The sequence below is a fragment of the Manis pentadactyla genome, chromosome 12, assembly GCF_030020395.1.
Source record: "Manis pentadactyla isolate mManPen7 chromosome 12, mManPen7.hap1, whole genome shotgun sequence".
Lineage (NCBI taxonomy): Eukaryota > Metazoa > Chordata > Mammalia > Pholidota > Manidae > Manis > Manis pentadactyla.
This window is the reverse complement of record NC_080030.1, coordinates 108,018,743-108,045,414: the sequence shown is the minus strand read 5'-3', so window position 1 is coordinate 108,045,414 and position 26,672 is coordinate 108,018,743. Positions and strand designations below refer to the sequence as shown.

The 26,672-nt window shown below is 40.3% G+C and overlaps 1 protein-coding gene across 1 annotated transcript in view; it reads right to left on the bottom strand.

The window, feature by feature from the left end:
- Nucleotides 1-26,672, bottom strand: part of AFG1L (AFG1 like ATPase) — a 158,650-nt gene that overhangs the window by 106,869 nt on the left and 25,109 nt on the right. The window contains exons 3-5 of the mRNA XM_036902913.2: nucleotides 16,656-16,707; nucleotides 7,648-7,749; nucleotides 6,263-6,393 (exon numbers count right to left, since the gene is read on the bottom strand). Coding sequence (XP_036758808.2) covers nucleotides 6,263-6,393; nucleotides 7,648-7,749; nucleotides 16,656-16,707 — 285 coding nt within the window. The remainder of the gene's footprint in view (nucleotides 1-6,262; nucleotides 6,394-7,647; nucleotides 7,750-16,655; nucleotides 16,708-26,672) is intronic.

Sequence of the window (26,672 nt, the reverse complement as noted above, 5' to 3'; positions counted from 1 at the left end):
TTTCTGATGAGAGGACAGAACAGGCTTGCAAATTTTAGAGGCAACTGCATTTTTAAAGTGGGTTCCCAATACACTGACTTTTGTAAAGAATGACATCAATTAAAAGTTACCCAATTTTAGGAAACAAAAATGGTCATCTGACCATGTCACTGATATTTTTGAAAAAATTAAAAATAGCTTTTGTGGCCTAACGTTCAGAAAAGTGAAGGCGCATTTAGCTTATCTCATAGCGCAAAGGTTTAAAATGAAAGTTAAAGACAGTGAACAATAAAGACTTGTGGCTGAATTACAATTTGTTGTTTTTGTATTAGGGAATGTTTTTGCGCTATCAGAGTACATTAACTTGGAGAAGCTACGGCTAATTAATACAGCAGGAGTCACTTGGTGTAGCCGGCTGCCAGTGCACGCTCTTTTGATCTTGTCCCCGCACTTGTTCGGCTTTGCTGGGGAACAGTGATTTTACAGTGTAAGTGAGCAGGAGACAATGGCCGCACATTCTTGGAGAGCGGGCTTTTTCAGCACCCAGCATTTCATTACCAACGGGAACAAAAGAGAAGGCTACAGATTACCAATAAGGGTAGTCTGCTAATACAGAGAGTGGAGACATTTCATTAGCATTAAAGAGAAAAGATTTTTTATGACCTGGAGTTGCTTTCCATTATGACTCACTTAAGTAAAAACGAAAAAAAAAAATCGAATGGTTAATTTACATGTGTAAGTGCCTGAGGCTCAGTCACCCACTGATTGGTACAGTGCCATGTAATGAGCGACAAACATAAGCATGCATTATCAGTAATTAGTATTAGCACAAAAATAAGCACCTATTTTTTATTAGCAGTTTTTAATAGCTTTCCTGTTTTATAAAAACGGTCAAAACTATTTTTTAAATGATATTGATAGCTTATAGAGGAGAATTTTGCATGATAACTGCTCATCAGAATTCTTTTTTTTTTTTTTTTTGGACCATATTTGTAAAATATCTATCCAGTATCTCTAAAAAGAGACAAGAAATAACTTAAAAAAAAATCAGTTACTTTCAGTATTCTGATATATGCTTCTAAGAAACAAATATTCAAAGTGGACATAACTAAGACCCTAAAAAAAAACTTTGAGGAAAAGCTATTCTTTTATTTCAGCAACTAGAACACTTACCAACAACCTATCTAAACAAATTTCTCAAACAAAATAAGAATAGTGTATCTGATACCATAAGTAAAGCTGAAATGCTACACTTATTAAAAAGAACCAAACTAATGAGGATACATTATGCAAATGTCATCTGAATGCTACCAAAACATAATCTTAAATAAAATACCCTAAACTGAAGAGCACAAAAAAGAAAGAGTATATTTTTTGTTGTTAAGCAGCAATAATTCCCATTCTTTTCCCTAGTAAAATAAATACTGTATTAATTAACACCACCTAAAGGCCAATTATTAGTTAAAAACCAAGACTATTGATAGGATTCAACTTTAAAAGTGAAGTAGGGATTGCAGACATACTGTCACTAAAAATAAAGTGCCTAAAAAATTCTTTCTAGTAAATCAGCAATGCATTGTACTAGGTTTAATAAGTTTGAGGATAATTTTTAGATTCTCTCATTAAAACACCTAGTAAAGCCTATCTAGCTCTAGATCTATAGCTATAAATAAATAATACAAGTCATCATATACCAAAGATAACATAGAGCTGTTACTACTAGTGAATAAGAGCGCTGATGATGGATTCAAACTGCGTTACTGGCTGAGGGGCCATGCACAAGTTCTTTAACCTCTCTGACCTTTCATCTCCTCATCTATATATTATACCTACCTTGCAAAGTTGTTGATACATAGAGTAAACCCTCAAAAAATGTTAACTATGACCATTACCCATATATGGTATATATGCTAAAATAAGTCCATATTATTTATATGTAGTTGTATAAAATTTGAGCCGTAAGAATAAAGGTACATAAAAGGCTCTCAATGAACAGTAGCTAATGTTGTAATAGATGGAACGTAAGCACCTCAATAAATGGAATCACCCCAGCTGGTTCACAAGAGATGGATTTTAACTATCTTTCGACTACCTACCAGTAAGTAAACAAACATGGAAAAAGTCAACCATATTATTATTTAAAGAAATACACATTAAAATGAGATGCCATTTTTCATCTGTTAAGTTTGACAAAAATGTTAGGATAATTCAGAACACTGACAGGAAAAAAATTCAGGTTGTTATTATATAAAGGGAAGTGAGACTTAGTTGGGGAAACTCCAATAGTTATTTGGTACTAGAACTCATTTGTTCATTCATTCACTCTTTCATTTTCAAGCACTGTTCTAGACACCTGAGATACATCAATTAGCAAAACAAAGATTCTTGCACTAAAGTTTATATTCCTGGGAAGGAACGTGTATTATAGTAACACTGGGCACAATAAATAAGTAGATATGTATCTCAGAAGGTGACAGGTTATCTCTGAAAGGAGGGCAGGGGCCCTGGAAGCTCTCCTGCCTGGACATCCTTGCTGTCTCTGCTCCTTCTCAACAATGGATACGTGCAGATATTGGCCTTTCTTTGTAAGCTCCAAGTGGTCAGCTCTAAGATTCAGGCTTGGGATTTCATAGGAAATAAAAGAGCAAGACTGGAAACATTTTTCATTCTAGAACATTCAGGCCAACTTTGCTCAAGGCAAGAGGGTCTCTCGGGTTATCAACTCTATCATACTAGAAAGATACACTGAAATTTGGGATCAGATAAAAGCAATCAATCTGATGTTCAGTCTTGCACTGTCATCTCTGCACTTACGTCCTTCAGAGGCCTGGTGGGAAAGAAGCATTTGGTGTAACAGCCACTCTGAACCACCGTCCCCTACTCCATGAGGTAAACGGGATTGGCAGCAGGCGGAGCAGTGAGAGGCCAAGTGTAAGACGGAGAAGCAGGAGAGTCCGAGCAAGGGGCGTGACACTGCCTTACGCAGCGTAGCACTTCCCCCGGAGAGTTTGTGCTCTGCTAAGTCGGGTTTTCACCACCTGCGGCCAAAAGCGTCCTGGGAAACACCTCATCTCTTCGCTCTTCTCGGGCTTTGGTCCGCCAGCTAGTTCTCCTTCCACCGGAGGTGACGGACTGTGTAGTAAGGAAGGTGACGGTTCCCCACAGCACCGGAGGTGACAGTTCTCGCTGTCTTTCACAGATCACAGGGAAGTCCCTCTTGATAAAGCAGGTGGGAGCAGAGCATGAGCTGAACAGGTCCGTTCTCATCAAGACTGTTTGTAAGAAGCAGGCCCAGGGGCTGCAGCTAGCGGAACGGGGTCTGAGACTCCAGGGCAGGGGCGGCCCTGACAGCACATCCCGGGAACCGGGGCTGGAGGTCGGCTTGGACTAGAGGGAGGTCGGGAGAACCCACAGCCGCCTAGGGAGCCGCCCGGCGCTCCTCCCCGGCGTGATTCATTTACTTCCCATGTCTCTCTGTTTCCATCTCGTTAGCACATGGGAACGTCCCGGATGCCGTTTAGTTCGAACACAGGAGACGGAGGAGATGATCGGCCCAGTCCCTGGGGCCACACCACCCAAGTCCGGGGTTGTCGACAAGCCTGTGGACTCGCTACCAGGGATGACGGTGCATGCGACTCTGGGACAGATAGGGTCCTGTGGTGTGGAGTAAGGCCCTTCAGAGCAACTGGATGGACGGGCACAGGCACGAATGAACCTCAAACCCACCTTGACGGGGCGGGCGAGGACAGGTGCATCCACTTCCTCTTAGCAGGTGACGTTTTACAAGCAAAGGGCCTGTCTCCCTTGGTCCCCCTGACACTCGGGATATAATCTGGAAAGCTTTTCATTTGCCCGCATTCCTTTTGCAAGACTCAGCACACAGAAACAGGAGGATCCTGACGGATGCTGCTGCTTCCTTCTTCCCGGCCACGCAGTGACCTTCTGAAACCTGAGCGCGGTGGAGGACGCCCGTGTACCCAGCGGGCTTCTGGTGGGGCCCCCGTCAGGGCGGCACTATGATGTTCACGGGCCCTGCACGCTTCACCTACGTGAGCCCCTTCCTCAATCAGAAAATAAATTCATATTTAAAATACGTAGAAATATACATAAATTACATGTTATGACTGTTGTTATAAAACAATCATGTATAGACACAGATACAGGCTGGATTCAATATTGATATATTCATTTTCTTCTTTAAATTTTAAAAGTAATTAAATTAGAATATTTTCTTGGACCCCTCAAGGTACCACGGATACCAGGTACTTTGCCTACTACGCCTAGTGGGTAACCTGGCCCTGCTTGTTACAAAGCCTCTCCAGATGTCCTTCACACAACCAGATTTTCATCACTTCCTGACCCTAAATGATCTTGCTGATGGTCCTCATGTCACAGAGACATGCCAATCATTTCTCTGAATGTTTTCAACTTTACATTTTTCAAGTTAAGGGTTATAATTTTATACATGATACCTAGAGAATTCTGATGCCTTCCTATGCATCACCTACATGGTGGAGATAATAACTATTTTATAGAGTTAAAGGCAGTAAAGGATTTAAAGCACTTTGTAAACCAGGAGCCAGTCTACAAAGATGACATTTTAATATAATTAAAAAAAATTTTAACTTCAATACCTTAGTCAAAAATTTAAGTGTGCCAATTCAACTTTATTTACAGATAACCAGGCTGAGGGACTCAGAATGAGCAGCTAAGACGCCTCCCCTGGTGCATCACAGACTTCGGTTGTTGACGGCAGCGGAACTGCTGAGCCCAGGGCCTGCTTCAGGAGCCAGGGGGGCCTCGTCCCTCGGCAGCACGTCGGTGCCCTCAGCACACCTCTTCAGAGCGGCGGGGGGACACCTCTTTTCCATAAGCCTTGCTTTGGAAAACCTGTAGTTCTATAATGCTAAGGGGAAATGCCAGGCTGTCTTAACATGACTGCAGGGAGAAAGAAGTAAAGATCTTGTCCCCAGACAGCTCAGTGTCACAGCATTCTCAGGGAAAGCACCTCCTTCTCCTCTACAACAGACGGAGACCTTGGCAGCCATGCAGACCAAGCTGCCAGAGGTGAGCTCTCATGCCTCACCTGGCGTATAGGCATGCTGGCCACATCACTTCCCACTAACCCATGTTTTTAAGCACAGAAATACAGGAAATAACTCACTATCAATTCAAATGTGTAACTTCAGAGAATCTTACAACTGGAAGAAACTTTAAAATTCTTGGGGCAACTAGGGCGATTCCCTCACTTCATCACAAATACGTTGTAAGGCTTCCATGAGATGTATGACTCACCACCCAGGGCCTACACCCTGGAGCGGCACACAACAGATGTTAGTTTCTTCCCCTTCAAAGTTCTCTGGGCCTTTATTCTAGGCAATCAAACACGGGAGTTTCTGCACTCAGCTCCAGAAGTATTTTTCAAAAGCTTTGGATGTGAAGCCTTATTTTTAAACTTAGATACTTCTGGATTTATCTATTTTCATTCCAATAATCAATTACTCTAATGATGAGCACTATAGAAAAGCCAAGTATCACATTTCAGAACTACTAAAGAAAGCAGTCAAATAAAGAGGAAGAAATTCTTAAATTACAGCATCTCTTATTAGTACTCCTACTACTAGTACTGGACTGGCATGACAGGTGGGATCCAAACAGGCATCAGGCATGGCGTTTGCCTTCATGCCCTATGAAAAAAAGATCAGGAAATAACTTACCACCAATTTAAATGCACAATTTCAGAGAATCCTGAAACCAGAAGAAAGTTAAAAGTTCAACTAGGGCAGTTACCTCCCTTCATCACAGGGAGGCTTAAATGAGATGTGTGAATCACTTGTTTTTTTTATATAACACTTAAAAAACCCTCAAACATCTTTAGACATTGTTTTGTCATCATTACCTTATCTTTACTGTGGTATAGGGGAAATATGAATCTGTTGACTAGAATATAGGGATGGGCAAACTTTTCCCATAAAAGGCCAAAGAGTAAATATTTTATTAGGTTTTGCAAGCCACATATGTCTCTGTCACATTTTCTTTTTCTTTTTTTAATAACCCATTAAATACCTAAAAAGCATTCTTTTCTCATTGGCCCTACAGAAGCAGATGGGGCAGACTTTCCCCTGCAAGTCTGGTTTTCCAATCCCCAAACTAGACAGTAAAATTAAAGTCCTAAGAGACAATGTGTCAAATCAATTTACAAAACAATGACAAAATCAGAAACAGAATTTGAATTTTTGCACCTCATTTACCATTCTTCATCTATGAAACATCTCGACCTTACCTGAAATTCATCAAAACATAAGAGACAAGCCTCTTCTCTGATTTCTTCAGCTATAGGAGCTATTGGATCATATGATTTAGCCATAAATCCTGGCTTCCTTTTTGGCAAACTCTGTTTAAGGTGGTGTATTCCTTAAATGGATAAAATTAAACACAAATCAAACATTGTGTTAATACATTTTAAACAACTATAATATATATTTTTAAATCTCTAAGTGAAACTTTAATGTGCACATATAATTAAGTTGCAATACCACATACTATCAAATGTGATCACTGAAATTGATTGCATTGTCTCTACCTCAAAATAAGTAGTTCACGTTATTGTTATATTCCTTCCCGAGGTTGTAAGGACACTTTGTGGCCATTCCATCTGCACTCTCCAATCCCTCAGAGATGGCCAAGCAATAGACTACGTGACTACACAGTGACCAAAGGGACGGAAAGATGGATCTCAGGCCTGAGGGCTTGGGGCAGGGGAGGGAGAGCAGGAAGGGACCAGCAGCGAAGGCGACCCTGCCCTGCGTCCCGCGTGCCTAAGCACACCTTGTCTCTAGCCAGGCCCACCTCGCTCACTTTCTGTGTACTCACTGCTGGGAATATTAGAAGACAAATACAATGGTCCTGCCCTGGGGAGGTGCCTGGATAGCTGCTAGACAAATAATGCCAAAGCGAAATAAGGAAGGGCACCAGCAAAGCGAAAGAGCATACGTACAAGTACAGGCTGAATGCCCGCATGGCGAGGTGACACACAGGCAGCAACCCAACCAAAATTAACTTCTTCAAACAAGTGAGGCTTTAACATTGCTTTTCCTTTTCCTTCTTTTATTGGATGGGAATTTATTATTATTATTATATTTTATTGAAGCAGAGTTGATATACAATATTGTATTGGTTGCAAATATACAACACAGTGATTCAACAGTTAACTAACTACATTATTAAATGCTCACCCCAATGTAGAGCGGTTACTGCCTGTCAACACAGAAAGATATTATAGAATCGTTGACTATATTCTCTTTGCTATACTTTCATCCCCATGACTAACTTATATTATGATTCAGGTTTCGTGCCTCTTTACCCCCTTCACCTAGTTTGCCCTTTTTCCCACCCCTCCCCCATGGCAGCATTTCTTATCGATCCTCAGTAGAAAGAGAAAATGCCTCATCTTCCTGCAGTGACCTCTCATTTGGAAGGACTGAATTTGCCTGTAGGACCAACTCGGGATGCAGTACTGTTTCATTATAGCACAAAACAAATGAAACCAAACAATACTTTAAGCAAAAATCTAGTTTTTTAACAGATGAGAAGATTACAAATTTAAGATAAGGAAAACTACTTGTATTCACTCACTTAAAAATCACTTTTTTCAGATCATTAACTTACTTTTGTGAACATCTAGCATGAAACCATGAAAATGAACCCGTTTTTTCCTCTTCATTTCCACATAAGCATAAAACATGTCCATCACCATTGTTTTCCCAGTACCTTAAAAAAAAATACTATTAAACAGTCGGTACTGATTATTCTAATGATTGTTCATTAGCTTTGGGATAATGAAACCATACTCTTCTACTGAAAGCTTAAGACTACACTACTTTTTCAGAAAGGAGTGCTTATTTTTTATGTTAAACTAGCTAAAAACAAATGTTGATATTACTCTTTTCTGTTAAAATCCTGTTTTCAGGAAATTCAACATTTAGTTAACATTATAGGAGCTAGTTCCTCCAGAGAAATGTTCATAAACTGTGGCAAGATTTACAGACTGCTCGTTCTTCAGTTTCTCTTCTAAAAGGCATCAGTAAAAAAAGAAAAAAAAACTTAAGTGTTCCTTGGACCATTATTAAGTGTGGGGAACTATGGGAAAATTCAAAAATGAAAAATAAAAAAGATTAGTGTCTAACATAAATACTGAAAGTAATAGATACAGATTAGAGCTGGATCACTGCCAATTATAACTTTTTTTTTTAAGCTGAGAATATAGGTCTTTCAAAATGAAGCCTACTTGAAAAAACTTTTAAGTTAACCCTTATAATTAAATTAGCTGATTTTCAACACTGAAACTTAATCACTATGATTGCATTACTAATCGAAGAGTCAACAGCCTGTGCATCTAACAAGGCAGAAAAAAGCCTTCTTGCCTTGCAGAAAGCGCAGTTTTGGGAACACTGGCAGTCCCCCTCAGTTCTGAGGAAGAGCCGGCATCCTTCGGTGGGCCCAGCCAGGCACGCTGGTCCTGCCTCAGCCTCACTGCCCCCCAGACCACCACCCCACCACAGTGCCTGCTCTCCTCGTACGGGCTGCGGTCACTAAGCTCGGGCATCTCAGGGAGTAAGATCGGAGTCACGGATCTTCTGAGCCTCCCTTCTTTGCACAGGACGGCTTTGGGCCCCTGACATTTGAATTGTCAGAAAGTGTTTTGTATACACAGATTTTTAATGAACAGACCATTTGGACTGAAAAGTAATTTCTTACAAAAATATTAAATACGATATCTTCTGATACATAGTGAGAGGCAGCAAATTTTATATCATTATATTTACACAAAAAAAGTAAATTAACAATGTTTAAAATTCTGCTGCATGAAGCAAAGCATACTTGTAGATACAGAAAAATGTCATGAATTATCTAACAAAGTGTGAATTAATATATACTTTAATGTAATCTTTGGGCTAACTCTTTAAAAAATTGGCTTAAAATATAACAAGACCATCACATAAAAAGTTTCTGGAACAAAACAGCAGCAGACTCACAGAACCCAAGAATGGACTAACACTTACCAAAGGGAAAGGGACTGGGGAGGGTGGGTGGGAAGGGAGGGATAAGGGATTAAGGGGCATTATGATTAGCACACATAATGTAGGGGGGCACGGGGAAGGCAGTACAGCACAGAGAGACAAGCAGTGACTCTACAGCATCTTACTACACTGATAGACAGTCGCTGTAATGGCGTATGTGGTGGGGACTTGATAATGGGGGGAATGTAGTAACCACAATGTTGCTCATGTGATCATATATTAATGATACCATAATAAAAAAAAAGAATACAACACACACACACACACACACACACAAAAAAAAGTTTCTGGAGATAAAAGCAAAAATAGTAAATCATAAAAGGAAAGACTGGTAGATTAGGCTACACAAAATTCAATGTTCTGAAAATCAAAACCACCATATGTAAAATTAATATCCTTATTTAATCAATATATTTCTACAGATGCCTACCATGTGTGAGGCCCTATTCTGGTGCTTTGGATATGACAGTGAACCAACCTGACAAAAAAAAATCTTTGCCCTTATGGAACTTGGGAGTTTAACCTCATGTATATTTAAGCTCTTAGAAACTACAATGGACATCTTTTTCTGTATGTGTGTCTATCCTAAATCTCTTTTCTGGAAACTTCTCTCCTTAGTATGATTCCGTGATGGTAACAATCACAAGGTGAGCCAATCAAAACATCCTATTACCCTACACACTGCAGTTGGTCTGCAATGGGAATGTGATCCAGTTAGGTCAGCCCTTTCTAGGGACAGTTAAATGGACTCCGAGTAGGAGAATAACCTTTTCCCTTTAAGAGAACAACCTAGAAGATTCCAGGAGCTATCTTTCCTATAACATCAAAAAACTGACAAGAATGAAGCCAATAACAAGCAAAACAAGGACCAAAAGATGAAGGAGAGGGACAGGGAGGGGAGGGGAAAGAGACCCCTGAACATCACTTAAGCTCACAGATGTACGCATGGCTGAATCAGACCGTTACTGGACTTAACTATTAAACCAGCCATTAGATTCCTCCCCCGGTTCAGCTAATTCAACTGGCTTTTTTTTTTTCACTGCAAATGAAACACATCTGAACAATACAGGATCAACAGCAAGGAGGAAAAAGAGATGACCGATACACAAAGAACATGAGGATTCACAAAACACAGGAAGCATAAATAGCTTTAAAAGTAATTTTAAAAGTTTAACTCTGCCAGAAAAAAAAGAAATGCAAATTAAAACACCAATCATATGCTATTTTTATGTTGGTGAAGATATGGGAAAATAAATACCCTGACATACTTCCAGTGGGAGTTTAAGACCCATCTTTTTGGAAGTCAATTTGGCAATGTCTAGCAAAAGGTATAAAAACAGAGCCAAAATCAGTACTGTTAAGATATTTTTACTCCCTAAATTGTTTCAAAGTTCAATGGAATCCCAATCAAGATCAATTTAGGAAAAACTTGACAACATGATTCAGAAGTCTATCTCCTGGTAAAAAATAAATAAATGTCTATGAACAGGAAACCGGTTAAGGGAATTGTGGAAGTCATATGACAAAACGGTATATATACCCAGTAAAATGAACGATGTAGAGCAGTATGTACTGACATGACATAATATGTAAGACCAATGATTAACTGAAAAAAAAACAAGGTACTTAATTTTTTAGTAAAATAAAATTTTAAAAATTCACCTGAGTGGACAATACAAAAAGGAGTGTCAATATTCTAAAACAATACAGACAGATCTTGTGTGTGTGTGTGTATGAGGGGGTGCGCTCGAGATGGCGGAGTAGGAAGGCAAGACTGAAACTTCCTCACACACACACACAAACACAAAGGAAGCAACTCCAGAAAATACAACTAACCCTGAAAGTAGCCTGAAGGCTGCAGAACAGACGACCTCCACGCGGGGCAGAGAGGACCACACAGAGAAGGGTAAAGTAGTAGAGCCACAGCTGAGTGGGAGGAGGCCCTTCCCCCATCTCAGACCAGGGGCAGGAAAAAGAGGAAGGGAGCGGGGAGGGGACAGGTGCCCAGGAACTCTGCACCCCTGGCCCTGGAGAGCTGCGCTGGGAGCATGAGTCCACACTGCACTGGGTTCTGCTGATTAGCAGGTCCGGACAACAGTCCGCTGGAGCAGAGTGGGAGCGGACACACCAGCCGCTTGTGGAGGCCAGGAGCCTCGGCTGGTCCCACTGAGACCCAACAAAGAGGCAGCAGTTTGAAAAGACTTGCTGAGGGCGGGAGGGGAGCCAGAGGGGGCAGAGCTGGACGGAGCCATCTCTGCGGGAGAAAGGGCAGGTGGACGCCTACCCCAGCCCTCCCTCGGCCCAACAGGTTGTGCCCTCTCAGGATACCCAGACACTCCATCCTGCTCACTGGCAGCTCAGCCCAGAGGCGCTTCCCTGCACACCACTGACGCACCAGCCCACTCAGCCCAGCAGTGATGGACTTTGCTGCCTGACAGGGAGAGGGAGGCTCTCCCAGCTTTCACGCCCTGTTTCAGCCCAACTGGGAGGCGCCTGTAGGAGGCAGCTCCAAGAGCTCTGTCCTCCCACGGATGCCACGCCAGGTGCTGCACACCTCGCTGCTGCCAGGGGGCACCAGAGGGACTCGCTGCTGCAGTCGCTGCCTGCAGCCACAGGTGCCACCAGCTGCCTCTGCCGCCGGCACAGCCACCTGCCCGCTAAGCGCTGGCCCGCCCCCACCCCATGACCACCCACATTGCTCTGCTTCAGCAAGCCCGCGCACCCTCCCACTGCTCAACTTGCTGCCACGGCAAAGCACCCAAGGTATCTGCAACTGGGTGACTTGCCTTTGCTGCAAGCCCATGCACCCTGACATTTTCCAACTCCCTGCAACCACCCCGCCCACCCTGTTAACCCAGCAGCCCCATCATCACTGCAGAGCAGCCAGAGGGCAGCCCTGCCCACAAGATCCCAGCAGAAGCACTGCTCTGATCACATTTGCCCAGCTGAGGCAAAACACAGCCTCAGCAGACCAAGATGAACTACGGCTGGCAGACAGACAGAAATGCAATAGGTGCATTGCCCACCAACAGCAACTGGGGCTCCACAGCAAAGATGCAGGCACTAGAGAGGGAGTCCTAGGCTTCTGAGCACCACAGGATGCCTTATTCATAAAGCCATTACTCTAGATCAGGAAGCATAGCAGATCCATCTAATACAGAGGATGAAACAAAGACCCTGACAAAATGAGAAAGTAGAGGAATATGTTCCAAACAAAACTACAGGATAAGGCACCAGCAAGAGGGCTAAATGAAACAGACATCACCAATCTTCTTGATAAAGATTTCAAAGTGAAAGTCATAAATATGCTCACTGATATGCAGAAATGTATTAAAGATCTCAGGGAGGACTTCAACAAAGAGATACAAGAGCTGACGACTACAGTAACTGAAATGAAACATAAAATGGAAGGAATGAGTAACATTGCTGCAAGTAGAGGAGACAATCGATGAGATGGAAATTAGAGAACAGGAATACAACAAAGTTGAGGAGCAGAGAGAAAAAAAGTCTCTCTTGGAATGAAAGAATTTTAAGAGGGCCGTGTGCCCAATCCAAATGAAATAATATTTGTATAATAGGGGTACCAGAAGGAGAAGAGAGAGACAAAGGGATAGAAAGTCTTTGAGGAAATAATTGTTGAAAACTTTTCCAAACTGGGGAAGGAAGTAGACACTCAGTCATGGAAGCACAGAAAGCCCCTAACAAAAGGAACCCCAGGAAGACACCACCAAGACATATAATAATTAAAATGGCAGAGATTAAGGATAAGGAGAGGGTATTGAAAGCAGCCAGAGAGATAACAAAGATTACTTATAAAAGAAACCCCTTCAGGGTATCAGCAGACTTCTCAGCAGAAACTTTCAGCCAGAAGGGAGTGTCATGATATATTTAATGCAATGAAACAGAAGGACCTCCAACCGAGAATCCTCTACCCCACAAGATTATCATTTAAATTTGAAGCAGGGATTAAACAATTTTCAGATAAACAATAGTTAATGTAATTCACCATTAGACCCAATAATTCCACTTGTAGGACTTTACCAGAAGAAAATTAATTCCCTTATTTGAAAAGATATATGCACTCTTATGTTTATCACAGCACTATTTACAATAGCCAAGATATGGAAGCAAACTAAGTGTCCATCAATAGATGAATGGATAAAGAAGATGTGCTACATATACAAAATGGAATATTATTCACCCATAAAATGAAAAGAAATCCAGCCATTTGCAACCACATGGATGGGTCTAAGCGAAATAAGTCAGGAAGAGAAAGACAAATGCCATATGATTTCACTTATTTGTGGAGTATAAAAACAAAGCAAAATAGAATAAACATCACAGCAGTAGACTCATACACACTGAGAGTGACTAGTGGTTACAACAAGAGAGGGTTTGGGGTGGCTGGGTGGGGAGGGGGACGGGGATAAAGGGGCACAAAAATTCTCAATCGTAAAGTAGGTTGGTCACAGGGATGGTGGTACAGCATGGAGAAAACAGCCAATGACTCTGTAACATCTTTCTATGTTGACAGATAGCTGTACCAGTGGGGGTGAGGATTTAATAATATGGGTAACTAGTGAACCATTGTGTTGTATACTTGAAACTAATATAAGACTGTACATCAATAAAAAAAAGACAAAAGAAACAACAAGTAATAATGGGGGAGGCAAGGAAGAAACGAAGAGGAACTATATAACACAAGTATATTATAAAATTAGAGAAATTACATTTGAGTGATATTGGATTTTTAAAAAAATTCAACTAAACCATTAAGTAGGCGTAAGTATAGATAGCAACCATGTATATGAAAAATTAATAAATGCTAAAGATAAATGCTCAGCCATTTGCAAAAAATAAAACTAAATCCCTACCTCACATTTCACACCAAAATTAATTCCAGATGAACCCAGAGTGCTAAAATACATGAAAGACCAGAAGATAACGTGTGTGAACATTTGTATAACCTTCAGTAAGAGAGGCTTAGCAGCATGTATCAGGAAAATGACAACCTTTGAGAGACATGACAGTAATTGGCTCTTGACTTGCCACCCCAACATAAACAACTAGCAAACTGGCTGATGCCTACACATCTAATGTTTTCAGGTACTGGAAAAGAAGCAATACTTCCCTGAGAGAAGAAAAGAGACAAGACAAGCCCTATAGCGCCCCCACTTTGGAGTTGGAGGTCCGTCCCAGATCACTGCACAGAAATGGGACATCCATGCACCACACTCAAGTCTGGCTGAGCTGGACTGAGATCAGAACTCCAGGAGCCCGACGCAGGCACAATTTACAAGGCACAGTGTCAGAGAGGAGGAAGCTACATCAAGAAGGAGCTCAAAACACCTGGCGTCTGTGGCTGCATACTAGCTGCTTACGTGTAGGATGGTACGCCACAATGTGAGGTGAAGGAGGGCCCGCAGGAAGCTATACACACGATCAGCAATTTCCAGAGATACACATACAACTTGAATCTCCAAGAAATTAGGCTGGGTGAAAAAAAGCCAACCTCAAAAAGCTGTGTCTTTTTCCATTTCTGAAATGACAGGATCTTAGGAATGGAGAACAGATCAGTGGCTGCCACAACTTTGAAACAGAGGGTGAGTAGGTATGGTTAGAAAATTATGCGCAGTACAAAGGATATTTGTAGTGACAAATTCTTCAGTAATTTGAACCTGGTGGTGGACACACAAACCTACACAGGTAATAAACTGCATAAAATGGAGCCCCATGGACTGAGGCTCCGTCTGAGTCAGTCATCTCAACACGTCTACGAAGAAGCAGAGTACAGTGGAGTGGACGCGACAGAGCCCAAGTTGAGAGCAGGTATATGAAGTGCAAAGGGGGGCTACGAAACAGACATCTCTTTCCAAGTCTCGTCAAAATTAAATACCTGTTTTTCCAGTCTAAAAAGGAACATAGTGAAGAGTAAGAGCTTGTGAAACATTGAGGCTATTTTCTAATTCTTCCAAGCGTTCAGATAACATTTACTCTACCTCCCTTTAGTTGATTAGACTAAGCCTGAATTTTCCAAACTAAAATCCACCAAGCTTCACAGGCTTTTGTTAAGTCCTTTGGCAAAGGAGGAACAGTTGTGCTACTAACCACCTCCATTTACGGGGAGGGGTAGGAGTCAGGAGAAGCAGACAGGTTGGCCTCAGCAATGACTAAGCATGAAAGTAAAGGTACAGGAAGTAAATGTTCCCCACAGAGGCCAAGGACAGAACGAGCTGCGCCATTGGTGCCCAGCGGTGCAGCCACAAAGCTGATGAGGCGCCTGTGTAAACCACTTTCTAAATGAGAAGCAAGTGTATGATAATAGGGGGAGTCTAGTAACCATAATGTTGTTCAAGTAATTGTACATTAACGATACCAAAATAAAAAAAAATTTTTTAATGAAGAAGCAAGCATACAAGGATCTCAAAAATACCCATTAGGCAACGAACAAAGAAAAACAACTTTGAAATGTGAGCTTCTTTCAGTTTTTAAACCTGTAAGTCCGGAGAATGTGAAGACTCTGCAGGGGCGATCTCTTGTCATTCAGCCCTGGGAACGCAGTTCTTTCCATTGGGCCTGCTACAGATCAACTAAATCTATAGCATTTAGAAGCACTAGTAAGCAAATTAGAAGACAGGGCACCCAGAAGGGAAGAATTTGATCTTTAAGGCACTATAACTGGTTATTCAACTATTATTTTTCATGCCCTAAGACTCTTGCTAAGATAATAACCTCTGCTGCCACATCCTCACAATGCGGATTTGTCATGACTACAGGGACACTGAAGCTCCCAAGCTGAGGACCAAAACTAACATCATTACACGTAAACGTGCACTTTGAGTACTTCAACAAAAGAACTGATTAACAAGCAATAAGGTCAGCTAACGTAGGAGCTGCCTTCATGACATCAGTGAATGCAGGCGACCAGGGAGAGCTTTAGGCTTGGAGAAGATGATTTATTTGAAGGAAACAGAAACCAGAAAGCTGACAGTTTCAACGAGAATGAAGTCAGGGAAGAAGATAGTAATTGATTAGGAAAAATCTAGAAAGTAAGCGACAGCTCATAAGGTTGCCAAGAAAATGTGAGTCTTTGTGTCTAATGTATGGGAGCGGGAGAACAAGGACATGTTACCATGTGTTAAGAATATCCATAATAACTAAAGATAATAACTAAATCAAGGAAAAAAGGTTGAGATTATGAGCAGAAATATTAGTGGAAATTAAAAGTATAAAAGAATAGCCTATTTCTGAAAACATTAAGCTGAGTCAAGTATCACTGAGCAATGAGACTGTTTATCTAAGAACCTATCTAAAGATGATTTCCTTCCCTGAGATGAACTCACTCTATACCTACAATAATGTCTGCCCTCTAACGTGCTAACTAATCCTGCCTTGTACTGCAGTCATGCCCCCCATGAGGTACAAGTAAGAAGAGGTGACAGCCCTCCTCCCCACTTTTGTCTCCCTCTATTTCACCTGGCCTCATCGTATTCCCTTGCTGGAGGCAGACAGAGGGATAGAAATGGAAGTTATCCCTGAGTGAAAGCTGGGAAACTTATTGTTCAAACCCCTCAAAACTTATTTTAACACACTTACCAACATCTCCATAAACATACAGGCCCCTTGGAGGTTTGCTCCTTGAAAAAAGCTGTAAATTAAGAACAAATTATAAATCTCTAACATGGAAATAATTAAATATCATTATATATATAATGTTTCTAACTCTGCTATTTATAGGACAAAGATGGGCTGTCATACACACTGAGTACAAAAACTTAATGCAAAAAGGCTATGAACAAACATTATACTTAACAGTGAGAAGCTGAAAGCTTTTCCTTTAAGATGGGGAACAAGACAAGGATGCCCACTCTCCCCACTTTTATTCAACATAGTTCTGGAGGTCCTAGCCACAGCAATCAGACAACACAAAGAAATAAAAGGCATCCAGATTGGCAAGGAAGAAGTCAAACTGTCCCTGTTTGTAGATGACATGATATTGTACATAAAAAACCCTAAAGAATCTACTCCAAAACTACTAGATCTATTATCTGAATTCAGTAAAATTGTGGAATACAAATTTAATACACAGAAATTTGTTGCATCCCTATACACTAACAATGAACTAGAAGAAAGAGAAATCAGGAAAACAATTCCATTCACAATTGCATCAAAAAGAATAAAATACCTAGGAATAAACCTAACCAAGGAAGTGAAAGACTTATACTCTGAAAACTACAAGACACTCATGAGAGAAATTAAAGAAGATACCAATAAATGGAAACACATCCTGTGCTCATGGATAGGAAGAATTAATATTGTCAAAATGGCCATCCTACCTAAAGCAATCTAGATTCAACGCAATCCCTATCAAAATACCAACAGCATTCTTCAATGAACTAGAGGAAATAGTTCTAAAATTCATATGGAACCACAAAAGACCCCGAATGGCCAAAGCAATCCTGAGAAGGAAGAATAAAGCAGGGGGAATTACGCTCCCTGACTTCAAGCTCTACTACAAAGCCACAGTAATCAAGACAATTTGGTACTGGCACAAGAACAGACCCATAGACCAATGGAACAGACTAGAGAGCCCAGATATAAACCCAAGCATATATGGTCAATTAATATACAATAAAGAAGCCATGAATATACAATGGAGAAATGACAGCCTCTTCAACAGCTGGTGTTGGCAAAACTGGACAGGTACATGCAAGAGAATGAAACTGGATTATTGTCTAACCCCATACACAAAAGCAAACTCAAAATGGATCAAAGACCTGAATGTAAGTCATAAAACCATAAAATTCTTAGAAAAAAACATAGGCAAAAATCTCTTGGACATGAGCAACTTCTTCATGAACATATCTTCCTGGGCAAGGGAAACAAAAGCAAAAATAAACAAATGGGACTATATCAAACTAAAAAGCTTTTGTACAGCAAAGGACACCATCAGTAGAACAAAAAGACATCCTACAGTATGGGAGAATATATTCATAAATGACATATCTGATAAGAGGTTGACATCCAAATTATAAAAAGAGCTCACGTACCTCAACAGACAAAAAGCAAACAAGCCAATTAAAAAATGGACAGAGGAGCTGAACAGACAGTTCTCCAAAGAAGAAATTCAGATGGCCAACAGGCACATGAAAAGATGCTCCACATCGCTAATCATCAGAGAAATGCAAATTAAAACCACAATGAGATATCACTTCACACCAGTAAGGATGGCCATCATCCAAAAGACAAACAACAACACATGTTGGCAAGGTTGTGGAGAAAGGGGAACCCTCCTACACTGCTGGTGGGAATGTAAATTAATTCAACCATTGTGGGAACAGTATGGAGGTTCCTCAAAAAACTCAAAATAGAAATACCATTTGACCCAGGAATCCCACTTCCAGGAATTTACCCTAAGAATGCAGGATCCCAGTTTCAAAAAGACATATGCACCCCTATGTTTACGCAGCACTATTTACAATAGCCAAGAAATGGAAGTAACCTAAGTGCCCATCAGTAGGTGAATGGATAAAGAAGAGGTGGTACATATACACAATGGAATATTATTCAGTCATAAGAAGAAAACAAATCCTACCATTTGCAACAACATGGATGGAACTAGAGGGTATTATGCTCAGTGAAGTAAGCCAGGTGGAGAAAGACAAGTATCAAACGATTTCACTCATTTGTGGAGGCAGAACAAAGCAAAAACTGAAGGATCAAAACAGCAGCAGACTCACAGAACCCAAGAATGGACTAACAGTTGCCAAAGGGAAAGGGACTGGGGACACAGGAAAGGCAGAATAGCACAGAGAAGACAAGTAGTGACTCTATAGCATCTTACTACGCTGATGGACAGTGACCGTAATGGGGTATATGGTGGGGACTTGATAATAGGGGGAGTCTAGTAACCATAATTTTGTTCAAGTAATTGTACATTAATGATACCAAAATAAAATTAATTAATTAATTAGTTAGTTAGTTAGTTAATAAGGCTACGAAGCCCAACTTAGGTTTTCAGAAAGGGAAGCAAGAATCAGAGAGGCCCACCCAGAGAGAGTGTCTGAAGTCACGCACCCTGGATTTGCATGCCCTACACTGTTTACTGACTACGTAATCTTCGCTCTCTCTCCCAAATGGGTTCCCCAACCACTGACAGCTGAGCTCATTCCCAGCAAGAAAATCAGAAATATTCTAGAGTAACTGAATAGTCTGCAGAAAAAAAGATCACAAGGCATTTATGTTTGTACTCCTCCCAAACTGGGTCACTGTCAGACCACTTTACAGCAGAGCACACCGACTAAAAACCCCATTTAGATGGGGCCTTCACTCAGCTTGTTAGTATCTGAAAAGACTCTAAAAATGAACTGACAGCCAAGAAGCAATAGAAATTTGAAAGAAAAAAAAAAAACTTCCAATATTAAAGTTGGAGACCAGAGCACAGATACAAAGGACGGGAGAAAAACTCAGAGGAAACAGAGGCTACAGACCACAAAAGGAAAACTTCAAAATAAAACAGTTATCAATACAATTAATATGCTGGGGAAAATGATATAAACTATTAAAACTGTAAACCAAGGACAGAATGTAATTTTTAAAAAGGACCATTAAGAACATAAGAGAGAGTACTCTGAAATATTTAAAACATGGCAGCAAAAATAAAATTTCAGAAAAATGTTTAGAAGATAATATTGAGGAAATGTTCCAGAAAATAGAGCAAATAAACAGCAACAATAAAAGATGGAAAATATAAGAAAATTACAGGATTAACAAAAAAGGTCCAATATCTGACAAAAAGGAATTCTAGAAAAAAAAATAGAGAAAGAAGAGAGGACGTTGTCTAAGAAATAATGCAAAGATTTGTCTCAGATCTGGGACTTGGTTTGTAGACTGGGAGGGCAGAGAGCTCGGCACACTGCGGGCAGCAAGACCCACACCAATCACAATCCTGAAATTTCAGACAGTAGGGACGTAAAGATCCTACAGATGTCTCGGGGGGCCATGAGGGTGAGACAGTGGAGGTGAACAGGTCACAAACAATGGATAAAGACTAGAATGAGGGATAATGATTTCCAGTCTAATCCACCCAGTCTTTCCAGCTAGTGTGAAAATGGAAAACTGACATTTCATACACATAGGGTCTCACACAAACCTCCGCAGAAGAAATAGGAACACCCAGGCTCCAGGAACACAGGGCACCCGGGAAGGAAGCCTGGCGGGACGGAGGATCGCTCCCACCTGCAGCCACACAGCAGGTCAGGGAGGCGGTTAGGGCCCAAGCAGCACAGAAGGGCAGGGGGCTCCAAGGAGGAAACCAAATGGGACTTCTCCTTGCCAGATACTATCATCAGCCCGAATAACATCCGAGTTTTGTTCCACTTAGAAGACTCTGTCTGGGCTCCAGGCAGCTGCGTAAAAAGCAAGGTGAGCCAGAGCCGAGATTATTTCGAGACAGTAAAAGCAGAAAGAGAAGGTCACGCAGTCCGTGTTTTGGAAAACTCCCAAAAGCTGATGTCAGGATCTACTACACAATGCTTTTGTGTTTTTATCTGTGGACCCACTCCAACATTTCTCAGAAACTCTCTCACTTTCCTGTCCTGGTTTTCTCTATAAACGCAGCACCTGACTCCAGCCTGCTCCTTCCAGAAGAACGTCCACCACAGTTTAGGCAAAAGGATCTTCTTTGCTTCGATTCGGCAGGCCGGATGCCTTCCCCGTGTTTCTCCGCATGCTAACTCCCATCTATTCTTATATCTCAATTGAAAACAGATTCCACTCCTGCCAAAAATCTCTTAATTTGTCTTATTTTAATATCATACATGAACCATTCTGTACATGGGTTATTCTGTTCCCAATTTGCCAGAAAAAAGCATTATGCTCTGAAATAATCTTGGAATAGCTTCCAATTGGAAAACTTAACACACAATCTAATAATCTCTAAGTATATTCTAGGTATTAGAAATATTTTGAAAGGAATATTCTGAATAACTGGGAGTGTCGTAGTAATTCATAATTCTTTACAACACATTTCGTGTGAATAGTCTGGGACCTACTCCTAGTACTATCCACATGATATAGTCAACATATGCTGAATAAATGAAGAACTTAACACTGAAAAGAAAAATTGCACTTTGTCCTATCTTCTACCCACTCAGATGCAACGTATTTTTGAAAACAACACATATTGTTGAAACACAACATATTTTTGAAAAAGTATTCTGACAAATATTATTACATTATATATTACTGTGGGTAAAACTGCAATATTTCCAGAATCTCTCACCTAGCTTTAGTGCATCTCCATATCAACAGGTGTTCCCCAGGGATGGAGAAGGGTAGTCCATCTCCATATTAATGGTAATGAGATGGGCAAGCGAGGGCTTAGCGAGGGCTTATCTGGACTGGAGAGGTTGGGGGGAGCTTTCACTGGCTTCTACCGCAGCAGGAGAGAGAGATGCAGTATGACTGCTCGTAAGCAATCAACGGGTTTTAAACTTTATTTCTCCCTTTGGCTGATTTCAATTTCAAAGGTATTTTGCTCCGGGACTTCCCCTCCCGGAATTACAATTACATATATAATTTATATTTTATGGCAATATTTAGTAGATGATACTGTTATAGTACCAACAGAGAAGATCCTCAAAATCTGAGATCACAGGTTCCTGGTGATACTCTACATAAATTGATAAACAAAATAGGTACTTCTCTAATAATAAAAGTTAGATATAACCTATCTAGATGATATTATCTACTCCAAGTATTTTCACTTGGCGAGGCAAGCTAATTTTCTTGTACTAAAATTTTAGTCGTCCAAAAATTATTGAAATTATTTTAAGGGATTTAAAAATCTGCATTTTAAGGGGAAGATCAGAAGATTGAGTGGAGAACTGTAAGACTATTTAGAAGGAGCACACATGATTTACGTTTCTCACAATTTACCCTATTTTTCAGTTCCATTAAATTTCCTTTCAAATGTTTTAATTCCCTGTAATCTGTCCTTATCTTGGAGAGCTCCACCCGGCGTCCTTCCTGGAGCTGGCATCCTCCTCAGCCACTCTCCCTGTGCTCCCCTCCCCCAAGTGCCTCCTCCTTCCTGCTCTGCGCCCAGGAAGCTCTATTTGCAGGAGGCAGGAGGCAGGAGGCAGGGAGAGAGAACTCGGGTCGTTCCCTCCCGGCTCAGCCTGTGTCTGGCAGAGCTGCACCCCTCCAGGCGTCAGCAGGCCCTCGTGCCACAGGCCAGCTCTCTCCGGGCTCCTCCCTTGGCCTTCCACCCCTCATGTGCTGCCTTAGGCCCGTCCTGCCCATATCTCTCTTGTCATCTCTTGATTTGGTCTTCATCTGAAACATCTGATGGGAACTGTTTCCTGCCAGGACTCCGATACACGCCCAACCCCGAAAATGCACACACTGAACACTAGACAAAGGCTTGAAAATCTGAACCTAAGTTTCCCTAGTGGCCAACTGTAAGATTTGTCATGTTATTTCCATCTTGGGAAATTCGTAAACTAGAATGATGACTTCTCTAATGGGTTTTTTTAAGGATCCAATCACATGGTATTTTCAGTCGTGCAGATGGTAAGCTTAAGGAGCACACTAGAAGATAGCGGTAACCTATCACCTACTGCCAATAAGCAGAAAAGATACAGCAGAAGATCTGGGTACAAATGCTGGTTCTGCTATTTAGTAGCTAAGTGACTGGGTAAACCACCTCAACCCTACAACCCGCTGTTACCTTATCTACAGGGTGCAGCGCACAGCACAGGAAAGTTGCCACTCACCACCCACCTCTGCATGACTCACACAGGGCCCACGCACTCACCCTAAGGGTTGCAAGCTTTGTGTTCTCACTGCCACCTGCTTCCACCTAAGCCTATATCACAGCCTTTGACACGCTCCTCTCAAAGATCTGAACCACTAATGTACACTCAAGCTATTTTATACCTATTTAAATTCTATACCAAACAAATGAAGAATACATCCAAGAACAAATATAGTCCATATGCTAATCCATAAAAGAAACCTCAAAAAACTCTAAAGAGTCACTATACTCCAACCATAAGGGAATAAAATCAGAAACAAATGATGGAAGGATAGCAAAGCCTCATGCTAAGAGACTGACCTTCCTGCCATGCTCACCAGCCTTCAGAAGATTACTGGAAAAAGTCTGGGCGTCTTCAGTGTTCCCTCTCCCTGGTCTCTCCTCAGGTCACCAATTCTGTTTCCCCCGGTAGTTCACTCTCTGTTTCTGACATGATTCTCCGGAACCTTCTCAGCTCCCTTCAAGCTAAACTACACTTGCCCCACCACCTTCCACAGATGTCTCCTGCCTCTTCAGAAAGAGCACAGAAGGCATCACCTTCCTATATGAAATTGCAATCCCACCCATATCTGCACACATCCTTTCCTCTCTCCCTCCTGTGACAAAACAAGATGATTTATCTTCCTGTGTAAATTCTATCAATTTCTAGATCTCAATCCCCTCCATCAACCGTCTAAAGAACCGTGGCCTATCAAACTAAATTTTTCACTTCTCTTTCAATCCTTCACATCAACATATTTACGTCTTCCTGTGAGTTTGTTTTTAGTCTTTAAGTATAATGTCTTATAAGCAAGACATAAAACCAAAATCACAAGGGAAAAGATAAATACACTAAAAACAGTGAAATTCATCAAATTCTGTTTGGAAAAAAATGCTCAGAAAGGTAAAAAGGCAAATAATAAACTGCAAAAAAATTCACAGCATTTATTACACACAGGAACTTTTTCCTTAGTAAACAAAGAGCTTCTATCAATCAATAAAAAAAAACAACAGAACAGAATAGGGAGCCCAGAAATAAACCCATGCATCCATGGTCAATTAACTTATGTCAAAGGAGCCAAGGATGTACAATGGGGAAAGAGACAGAGTCTCTTCAATAAATGGTGTTGGGAAAACTGGATAGCCATGTGCGAAAGAATGAAACTGGACCACTATCTTACATCTTACACAAAAATTAACTCAAAATGAAGAACATAAAACCTGAAACCACAAAACTCCTACAAGGAAACATATGTAGTAAGCTGTTTGACATCGGTTTTTACCAATGACTTTGGATTTGACATAAAAAGCAAAGATAACAGAAGCAAAAATAAACAAATGAGATTACATCAAACTAAAAATCTTCTGCACAGCATATGAAACAATCAACAAAATGAAAAGGCAATCTACCAAAGGTGTTTGCAAATCATGAATCTGATAGAGGGTTAATATCCAAGAATGTATAAAGAACTCAGACAATACAATAGCAAAAAGAAAAGAGAAAGAAAGAAAGAAGGAAGAAAGGAAAGAAAGAGAGAAAGCAAGCAAGAAAGAAAGATCCAATTGAAAAATGGGGCAGAAAATACAGACGTTCTTTCAAGAAAACATACAGATGACACCAGGTATGTGAAAAGATGTTCAACATCACTAATCATTGGGGAAATGCAAATCAAAACCACAGTTAGGTATCATCTCACACCCACTAGAATGGCTATTATCAAAAAGGTAAGAAACAATAAGTGTTGATAAGAATTGGAGAATAGAGAACCCTTGTGCACTGTTGGTGGGAAAGTAAATTGTTGCACTCACTGTGGGAAACAGTATGGAAGGAGGTTCCTCAAAAAATTAAACAGAATTACCATATGACTCAGCAACTCCACTTTTGGGTGTCGATCCTAAGGAAATGGAAACACTAACTCAGAAAGATATCTGTATTCCCATGTTCACTGCAGCATTACTTACAATAGCTAAGACACAGAAATACTAACGGATGAAGGGATAAAGAAAATGTGATGTGTGTGTACACATTTATGTATATATGTGAGTGTGTGTGTATACACACACACACTCACACACATACACACACACACAGCTGACCCTTGAACAACATGGAGGTTCAGTCAAAAATCTGAGTATAACTTTTGAATTCACAAAAACTTAGCTATTAACAGTTTACTGTTGACCAGAAGCCTTACCAATAACATAAACAGTCAATTGACAAATGTTTTGCATTTTATATGTATCATATACTATATTCTTATAATAAAGTAAGCCTGAGAAAAGAAAAATGTTTTTTCAAATTGTCACAAACCTTCAAAATATTTTCTAATTACTGAAAAAAATTCGCACGTAAGTGGACCCAGGCAGTTCAAACCCATGTTGTTCAAAGGTCAATCATAAAATGGAATATTATTCAGCCTTAAAAAAATGGAAATCCTGCCATTTTTTACAACATGGATGGACCTCAAGGGCATTATGCTAAGTGAAAAAAATCAGATAAGGAAAGACAAATAACATATGATCTTTCTTTTATGTGGGATCTTTAAAAAAAAGCACACACAGGTATCTAGTCAGGGAGCACCCTCGAGTTCAGGAGACTCAAAAGGGAGGATGATAAGAATAGCATTTGTCAAATGAATGTCACCAAAATGTTTTCAAACAATATGACAAGGCTGCCAACTGTCCAGTAAGGAAATGCACTGATGTCTTGAGTGTTTGGGGTCCTGGCTGCTACACATGTGGTGGTGCACTCCAAACACTAAATTTAATAAAAATTTATGTTTTGTATTTAATATATATAAAAGCCTACTTGCACACAAAGAATCTTTTGATCATGGGGTTTATATTTTTTAAGTAAATATCTAATAATTATTCCATCAAAATTTTATGAGACAAAATCAAATGCAAATATGGATCCAGACAGACAGACACACACACACACACACACACACACACACACACACACACACACACAGTTAAAAGAACATTTGAGGAACAATGGAAGAAATTTGATGTGGGCTTTATATTTAGGACTGCCAGAGAAAATACAGGATGCCCAGTTAAATTTTAATTTCAGGTTAACATCAAATCATTTTTTTGTATATGTTAAGTCCCAAATATTGCATGGGACATATGCATACTAAAATTGTATTCATTATTAATCTGAAATTCAGGTTCATCTAGACAACTTGTATTTTTATTTGCTACATCCCATGAGCCTATTTTAGATAATACTATTATATCAATGTTAAATTTCTTGGGTATAATAATGTAATATAGTTATGCAGGAAAATGTCCTTGTTAGGAGATACTTAATGCTGTTTTTAGGGATCAAGTGTGTTATAATGTTGCAAGTAACTTTCACATGATTAAAGAAAAAAATACATTTAGAGAAAGAGAAAACAAATGTCAAAATAGTAACCATTAGTGGGTTTACATATGCTGTGAAATTTTTCAAAATAAAAAGATGGGAAAAAACCCACAAAATTTAGTAAAGTATCTAATTGCTGTATTCCTTTTACTTTTGAATTAAGTCTAAAATTATTCCAAAAGTATCTACAAATATTTTAGACAACTAATTTCAAAACTGTTAACCAAAACTATTCATTTAACCACTGCAAACTAAACATCTGTCATCCATCATTCCAAATATTTTGATTTAATCATTCTTGTTTTATCCTTTGTTCCTTATGATGCTACAGTTCTACCATTAAAAAATAATCCAAGGTGATTCTCATCAAAGTTATAATTAAATTAGCATGTCCTCTGCCCTTCTGGGTCACTATCCATCTGCAATTCCAGCATAATTTCCATTA